This window comes from Quercus robur, chromosome 12 (assembly GCF_932294415.1).
Source record: "Quercus robur chromosome 12, dhQueRobu3.1, whole genome shotgun sequence".
Taxonomy (NCBI): Eukaryota; Viridiplantae; Streptophyta; class Magnoliopsida; order Fagales; family Fagaceae; genus Quercus; species Quercus robur.
In genome coordinates, this window is record NC_065545.1 from 14,869,844 (window position 1) to 14,879,399 (window position 9,556).

General features: G+C 35.2%; 1 protein-coding gene across 1 annotated transcript; it reads right to left on the minus strand.

Moving 5' to 3' along the window:
• Nucleotides 1–1,161: 1,161 nt before the first annotated feature.
• On the minus strand, nt 1,162–2,322 carry LOC126709588 (uncharacterized). Its single transcript, XM_050409883.1, has one exon. It carries the CDS (start codon nt 2,124–2,126, stop codon nt 1,683–1,685), a length of 444 nt encoding a protein of 147 aa, XP_050265840.1. The 5' UTR covers nt 2,127–2,322; the 3' UTR covers nt 1,162–1,682.
• Nucleotides 2,323–9,556: the final 7,234 nt, after the last annotated feature.

Below are 9,556 nucleotides of genomic sequence, written 5' to 3' on the forward strand. Positions count from 1 at the left end.
ATAAACGAAAGAAAAGTTAGATAAATGAAAGAGAAATGATTCTAGTGAAATTTAGAAATTGAGTTTTACATTTTAACTTAATTTTTTTTTTTTAACAATACTAGAACCACAAAAAAATTCACAATTTTTGGCACAATTTCATGTGATAAGTTATGAGTAGTGAAGATATAGACCCATCACTTTACTTCCACCACTTAGAGTTCATCACGTGTCAAGTTGTGACAAAAATTATCGATTTTTTGTGATCTTGGCATTTTTATTTTTTGGGGTAAAAAACACAAATTATATATGATGTTGAGAAGCCATGTGTATGCCTAGCGGAAAAAGAGGGAAAATGCAGCAAGCTAACAAGATTATACTATCAAAATGAATTTCTTTTTGCATTTCCATTAAACAAATACAATAGCATTCATTTTGTATTTCCATTAAACAAATACAATAGCGCAAGAAATGCAGCATGCATCGCACTGGTTTTGATAATTTACTAATGAAGAAGATCGGCTCAGATCTCTCAACCACCACGCAAAGTACAGCAAGGTCACAATTGTGCCACAGCTCAGAAGGCAATTTATAATTTTTTGTATTCTTTCATTTAGGAAGCAATATTCCTTTTTGGTAACTATTCCTGATATATATTCCCAATCTATAATATTTTAGCAATGGCCAAAGTTAACGATTCCCCAAAATATTTATATAAAAACAATTAATATTTCTTAGTTAAGTTCTAGCTAGTCTTGGATTCTTCTGGTCATGACCATTGTTTAGTCTTTTTTTTTCGATGAACATGACCATTATTTAGTCATCCCTTATCGCCCCCACCATATTTAAATAGCTTAGGGATGCCTTGGTAATTGGACATTTTCTTTTCTTATTTTAGATTTTTTTTATGATCGTAGAGAAAAAATTTTCCCAGTTGAATTGCTTAGAACTCACAACTGAACAATTTCTTAAATTGTATAAGAATATGTCTTTCACACAAGGATCCCAATTATCATATTTTTTTTTTTACCCCATACACGATTTGCACTTAACATTTTCTTCTTGTATTCTGTCCTATAATGTCACATAATTGGGTGCTAAAAAAATTCAATTATATATAAACTTAATTAGGATAAGATCAAATAGTGCACATAATATAAATACATAATTGAACTGGACATATAAAATTAACTATGGACTTTATTTTGAGAGAAACTATTACGCTCCACTAAATAAGCATTACTAATTTAACATTATTGCCAACGGAAAAAATCTACTTAATTATTGTTACAATTACAATAACAACATAAAAAGATGAAGAAAAAAAAAAGAGTCAAAAGTAAATTTCTTTTTCCTGTTGGCAATACCTTATGCCAGGGAATATCCAATTTGCATGATTTGCTGCCTTGACTCAATTCCGTATACCCAACACACTTTGTGTTCTTAAGCAGCGAGCCACTGCAATCCGAATCATTTTGAGGTATTTTTGAAACATGAAAAATGGTATTTCTTCCTTTCATTTTTACGGTGGAGTCCACATATTTAATTCATATTTATGGTGGAATCTACCGTGGATGTGAGAGGAGAAGAAACACAATTTATCATGTTCTTAGTATCTAAAAATTTTCCCAACAATACTATGTGACTGAAGATTAAAAAAAAAAACATTCTAAAAAAAAAAAACCATTTATTTGCAACATTTTTTACCGATGGCAAACAATTTGTGAGCCAAGTTTTGCGGCATCGCGAGGCACCAAAGCTCCCTGAGCCATCATCAGAGTCTTGTAGAACTCAACGATCATCTTATCATCGTACTCCTTAAGTGGGCCCCTGGTGAGCCCATTAATCCCATCGTACATGGACCCAGCAGTAGCAAAACCATAGCCACTGGAGGTGAAAGTGCGTGAGTTAGCTAAACCCATCATCATCTTCATGTACCCATCACGAAGCCAAACGAAGAACTTCTTTGGTGAACCCAAACGAATCTTTGGTTTGATCTTGATCCGCCAAAACCTTCTCCTCCGGTTCGAACCCAGCTCCACATGCTTCGTCCTACGCCTACGACCCGACCCGTTTAGCTTCTCGTAGCCTCTCCTCCTCCAGTAGCTTCTTAAACCTTTGTACACCCCAGCAGATATACCTTCCATTGTTGTTTCTTTTCTTTGCTCGCTCTCTCTCTCTCTTTGGAGAAAAAAAAAAAAAAAAAAAGTCACAGAGAAAGAGAGAGAGAGAGAGAGAAAACAAAATAAAGAGAGGTGGGTGAGAGATTGATATGTGAGGGAGTTGATAAATTTAGTATGTGTGAGTAAATGAGGGCATAAACATGTGTGAGCTTATAAAAGAGTGGGGATGGAGATAATAAATGAGAGATGGCAATACGCACCTGCATTTCTCGCAAATGTTGCTGTCCTCATTCAATGAGGCTGGTCATGGCACGTGCCAGACACCGAAGATCATGACCATCGGATTATATTTTAATTTATTCTAGATCAAGCTTTTTTAAACCTTATATCATGATCACCAGGTTAAATTACAAATTACATCCTTAAAATTTTAGGGTAATTAAATTTTATCTCCTAAAGTTTTAAAAGTTATATTTTACCCCCTGGGTGTTTAGATTTTACACTCTAACATTTCAGAATTTAGATTTTACACCTTAAAGTATGTGAGTATTTGGATTTTATACCCAAAAATTATGAAACTTTATGGTGTAAAATCTAAACTTCCAAATTTTAGGGGATAAAATCCAAACACCCCTAAAATATAGGAGTTAAAATCCAAATTTTGAAATGTCAAGATGTAAAATCCAAACACTCCCAAATATTAGGGGTAAAATCCAAATTTTGAAATTTCAGGGTGTAAAATCCAATCACCTCTAAACTTTAGAGGTGTAATTTACAATTTACCCTAAACTTAATAAACTTACAAATACACATGTATGTATTCATGCATGAGCCAAAATATTATGAGTTAAACTAAGGTTGTGTTTGGCATTAGCTAACAAATGCAGCTTTTTTTACTATTTAGCTTATTTTTGCTACTATTCATAGGTCACACTCTACTATTTCAACTAGCTTTTAGTTTTATCTGCATTACTTTTAGCAAAAAAATTTCAGTTTCAGTTAAATAAACTGGCCAAAGGCCTTATAGCTGAATTGACACCTCCCTATGCACAAAGTGCTTGGGGGTCTAGAAGAGAAATGGTTCGAGCTGAGAGATTAGCAGCATATTGTAATTATTTTTCAAAAAAAAAAAAGTTCCCAAACGGACACTAAAAGTCAAATGTCTTAAGTTTATATATATATATATATATATATATATATATATATATAATTTTTAAAAGTTTTAATTATATTTATTTTTGCCAAGAGCCTTATAGGTCAATTGAATTTTTTTTAATGTTTCTAATAGAAACGTCTAGGATTCAAATTATCTCATCCTAAATAGGATTTTTTAAACTATCTATACATTGTATACTAAAAATTCCTCCATATAGATTCCATATGCTATTTGTGCTCTAATAAAGATAATAAAACATTGTAAACGCCCTAATAGAAATATATTATTTATTGAAAACACCAATATTTATTCTATTTTTTTTTTTAAATCCATTACTTTGTAGGTTCTTTTTTACTAACATACTAGTGAAGGTCCATGGCTTTAATTATTAATTTTCTTTATAAATATTTTTTTAAGAAATATTAACTAAATAAGTTATTATTATATAATTTTAGAACTCGTTTCTAACTAAATGAATGATTATTATTATTATTATTATTATTATTATTATTATTATTATTATTATATAAAATGCATAGTTTTGTATATTTGTCCTTATATAATATCTCTAATTAAAATTATCAATAATTTTTTTTTTAAATTTTTTATAATTCCTTATTTATTAATGAAGATGGTGATTTGAATTCAAGCTGTTAAAGCTTTTCTAATACTTGCGTAAATAAGGTTATCTTGAAATAATTAATTCCAAACTTAAGATTAAAAAATCAATTGTATTTGTACACCTAAAATAATTTTCATTTTTAAGAATGCATATATTAATATTACACATGAAAAACAATCCAAATTTCTGAACTTAAAAAAAAAAAAAAATTGAAAAAGAAGTTAAGTAAAGAACACATATATTAATAATTTTTTTTTTTTTTAGGGAAGGAAGTTAAAAATTTTATAATAGACTTTTTGAATAGAATTAAAATTTATTAAATTTAAATAATAAATTTTTATATAAATTAAACTATTTTTAATTTTATCCCTTAGTTTGAGGAAATATATCATAACAATTAATAAAAAATTAATTTAATAATTAATGAGATTTGTTGTTTATTAGGAAGAAAATTTATTAGAGAGAAAGAGAGACAGAGTATTATATAAATTTATCAACTCCTATGAATCTATACATGTATATCCTTCCAATACAAATGCATATGCATAATTAGTTGCAACTCTTTAAAAAAAAATGTGGAGTGCAAGAGAGATTCTATGGAAAGACAATTGGTAAATATATATATATAAGTTTTGAAATTTTGATAATAGATTTTTAGTTATTCTAGGATTTATATTTCTGAAACTTAGATGCATGTTGCATGTTTTGTTAAAAAAACTATTGTTACCTTATTTAAAGAAACTGATAAGAATAAATAAATTGTTGTTTCTATCATCTGACACTTAGATGCATGTTGCATATTTTTTTTAAACACTTATTGTTACACTATTTAAAGAAATTGATAAGTACAAATAAGTTATTGTCCCTAACTATCAACTGAAACTTAGATGCATGTTGCATGTTTTGTTAAAAATTTTATTGTTATTTTATTTAAAGAAATTGATAAGATCAAATAAGTTGTTGTCTCTATTAAAAAAATTGTTTTTATCCAAAATATTGTTTTTTTTAGAAAGTTTTAACTTATGGTGTCCGCTCCTGATGATAGCTCTTTATCATCAGACCAAGACATCAATCAATTTTTGGTGTAGACTGGGATTGAACCCAAATCTCTTATACAACTATCAGAGACGTTACCAGTTGAGCTAACTGGAACACACTATCCAAAATATTGTTGTAATTTGGTGAAGTCACTTGGCGTAACCACGAATTCTAAGCTCTTAGCTATTTAATATTGGAATTTTATAAGGAAACAATCATATAATATCTTCAAAGTAATCACTCCCAAGATTCCAAATTTGATCTTAATCCACGACCATTACTATTGGAGCCTTTTAAAGAAGAAATCATATGTGATCTTTTCCAATAATCACTCTCTTTTGTATATTTGATTGTATAAAATTTTTGTATTCTAAGATATAATCTTACTAAAAACTCAAGGAAAATTTTCGTTATCAATTTGGCTAATCTACAAGGCGCTTAACTATTTAATATTGGAATGTTTTAAGGAAACAATGATACAATATTTTCAAAATAACCACTCACAGGATTCCAAACCTGACCTTAGTCAGCCACCATTACTATTGGAAGTTTGGAACCCTCTAATGAAGCAATCACATGATCTCTTCCAATAATCACCCTCTTTAATTTGTATAATTTATGAGCCTTACTTTTTTTTTTTTTGAGGAAAAGGTAAAAGAAACTTTATTGCTGGAAAAGCAAACTAAACAATATTCTCCAAGTCCCGTGGAAGTTCTTCTATCCACACATCGATATCAGCAGATAAAACTGCTCGTCTAGCAAGTGCATGAGCTAACTTATTGCTCCTCCGATTAACATGCATAAAATTACACATAAAAGAAGAAGATAACAGTCTTATCTCATCAATAATATGCCCATACAAAGTCTGCACTGGTCTAGTATCGTTAATGGCTTCAATAACTTTCAAAGAATCACCTTCAATCACCACATTGTGAAGACTGAGTTCCTGAGCAAAGCAGATGGCTCTTCGAGCTGCCAAAGCCTCCACCACATCGGCCGAACTTGGGAGCCGCACTCTCTGACTTAACGCAGCCATAACAAGCCCAGCCGAGTCCCTCACAACCACCCCTAAGCCAGCGCACCTCTGTTCCAGAAATAAAGCCCCATCAAAATTTAATTTGTACACACCTGAATCAGGGGGCTTCCAACGCAGATCCAAACTTCGGGTAGCCATCCATGGATTCACCGGTTGAACATCCCGATACTCCTGCAGAAGCTCTGAAGCTCGGTGCATCACCAAATTTGGACCCCAAGTTCTCTGCCCCTCCCTCACTCTGTTTCGCCTCTCCCAGATACCCCAAGCAGCCATAGCGAACATAGCAACCAGATTAGAGGAACCTTGCTTACATAAAAACTGAAACAGATCACCGAAGTTAGAAAAATGATAAGCACGAAGAAAAGAGAACCGAGCATCTGACATCCAGATTGGTTTCACCGCATCACAGAGCCACAAAGCATGAATCACGTCTTCACCATAGTCGCCACAAGCATCACAAATACCAGACCTTAAAACCTGACGCCTTTGCAGATTGCATTTCGTTGGTAATGCCTCACGAACCGCGCGCCACAGAAGATGTTTCACTTTGTTAGGGACCTTCAACTTCCAAATTCCATTCCATAACCCCTTTCCGGACTCCACATCCGACGAGCTGGGTTGATTCTGATGCTGAAATGCTACCAATAAGCGATACGCGCTCTGAACAGAGTACACACCATCATCCGTGTGAGGCCATATCAGAGCATCAGCTGCCTCATGGTTGCTAACGTGGATGTTTTTGATGGCTTCAGCTTCCCACGGATAGAAATTCAAATCAAGAAGCTCCTCATTCCAGAGATGTGAACCAGGCAGCAGCAAATCCTTGACCATATTCAGAGAAAGGTCCCTTTGTGGAGATAAAATCCTTCCCCCACCATCAAAAGGCAGCCAACGATCACTCCAGATTTTAATATCTCGCCCATCCCCCACCCTCCATCGAGCTCCCCTCAAAACACCTTCCCTAGCTTGTATAATACTTCGCCAAGCAAAGGAGCCAACCGGAGAGGCTACCGCATCAAAAATGTTACCGGAAGGAAAGTACTTTGCCCGAAACACCTTATAAACCAACGAGGTCCTATCATGAAATAAGCGCCAAACTTGCTTCCCCAACATGGCATCATTAAACATACGTAAGTCGCGAAAGCCCATGCCTCCAATTGACTTTGAAGAACAAAGAGTCTCCCATTTAACCCAGTGGATCTTTCTAGAATTCTCAGAACACCCCACCAAAACTTATGAATCATAGCTTCTATATCTTTAAGGAGACCAATAGGAAGCCGAAAGACATTCATAGAGTACGTTGGGATTGATTGAACCACCGCTTTGATCATTATTTCCTTACCGGCCTGAGACAACAATTTCTCCTTCCACCCTTGCATTTTAGCCCAGATCCGTTCCTTGATGTGATTGAAACACGCTTTCTTCTCACGACCCACAAAAGAGGGAAGCCCCAAATACTTCTCATAGTTTTGAATAACCGGCACCCCTAGCAAAACTTTTAATTCTTCTTGAACCTCCGCGGTAGTGTTTCGACTAAAGAAAGCTGTAGTCTTATCCGAATTCACCTGCTGACCCGAAGCAACCCCATACCATGCAAGAATAGACTGGATTTTAGCACATTCTTCAGGAGTAGCTCTACAGAATAACAAGCAATCATCGGCAAAAAACAAATGAGTAATTTTTGGACCCGCTCTACAAATAGAGTAACCTCTTATCTCCCCAGAATTTGCAGCTTGACTAAGAAGGGCATTCAAGCCTTCTGCACAAAATAGAAATAGGAATGGTGACAAAGGATCACCCTGTCTCAACCCACGCGAAGGATAAATATGACTTGTAGGTACGCCATTCACCAGAATCGAGTAAGATACCGTTGTGATACATTGCATGATCATGGCCACCCAACTATCTTGAAAACCCATCTTCAATAAAATTTTCTCCAAAAAGACCCACTCCACTCTATCATAAGCTTTGCTCATATCAAGCTTTAACGCCATAAAACCTGACCTCCCAGAACACTGAGTTTTCATATGATGTAAAGACTCAAAAGCAATAAGAATGTTATCTGTAATAAGCCTATCCGCAACAAAGGCACTTTGAGTCTCAGAAATAATGGAACTAAGAATAGGTTTTAGCCTATTAACAATGACTTTACTCAAAATTTTATAGATAACATTACAGAGACTGATGGGCCTAAATTGAGCTACAGTTTCAGGATTGTTTACCTTTGGAATCAAAGTAATAAAAGTGTGGTTTATAGACTTCAAAAGATTACCTGAATTGAGGCAAGAGAGGACAGCATCTGCGACTTCCATACCAATGTCAGGCCAAAAGGATTGATAAAATAGAGGGGGCATCCCATCAGGACCCGGGGCTTTTAAAGGAGCCATTTGTTTTATAGCCATCTCCACCTCCTCTCTACTATAAGGACAAGTCAAAGCTTCATTCATAGAGGTACTAACCACGGGCTGCACACCAGCCAATACACGCTCCAAATCTGTAGGGTTTGAGGATGTAAACAATCTAGTGTAAAAATCAACAAAAACCGCCCCTACTTCCCTTTCATCCGAAACCCAAGCACCATGAGGGTCCCTAATACCTTTAATAAAATTCCTCCTTTTTCTTTGAGTGGCTACCCCATGAAAGAATTTTGTGTTCCGGTCTCCACAAGCCAACCATTGAGCTCTAGATCGCTGAGCCCACATACGATTCTCCTTATCTAATAAAACATTCAGCTCTCGTCGCAATTGTACCACCACCTCATAGTTGCCTCCCTTGGCCGAATCCTCCTCAGCTTTCCATAGCAACTCTTTTTTCAATCTAAGCTGATTTTTAATGCTACCAAAATGATCCTTGCTCCACGATTTCAGCAATTTTTTACACTTCTTAATCTTAGTCACTACTCGGTACATCTGATTCCCATTCGGCTGAATCTCCCAAGCCCTCTTAACAGTTGCACCACATTCTTTATCAGCCAACCACATCTCTTCAAAACGGAATGGTTTGCGCTTCCACCTAGTTGCTTCCCCATTTGGGTCAAACACCAACAGGATCGGTCTATGGTCTGAAGCTACACAGTGAAGATGTCTAATGGTAGCCGCTGGGAATCTAGACATCCAATCATAATTAGCAACCCCTCTGTCCAGCCTCTCCCATATAATTTGCCCATGTCTATTGCCCTGCCAAGTAAACTCCGGACCCGTAAAGCCTAAGTCCACAAAACCACAAGTGTCCAAAACATCCCTGAAAGCTTGCATCTGCCCATGTGGCCGAATCCTACCACCACGTTTTTCATCAGAGAGTAGAATTTCATTAAAATCTCCCATACACACCCAAGGTAGATGAGGCTTTGAATTTAACATGCGCAACATATTCCAAGCCTCTTCCCTATCATTAGTATCCGGTTCTCCATAAAATCCCGTAAATCTCCAAGCCTCACACGAACCACCTTGAATTATAGCATCAATATGAAATCTGGAAAAACTATCAACCCAAACCTGAATTCCATGTTGCCAAAGGAGTGCCAAGCCACCCCCTCTATCTTGGCTATGAACTACAAATAAACCAGCAAACTTCACCTTATACTTGAACCTTTCTAATTGCTC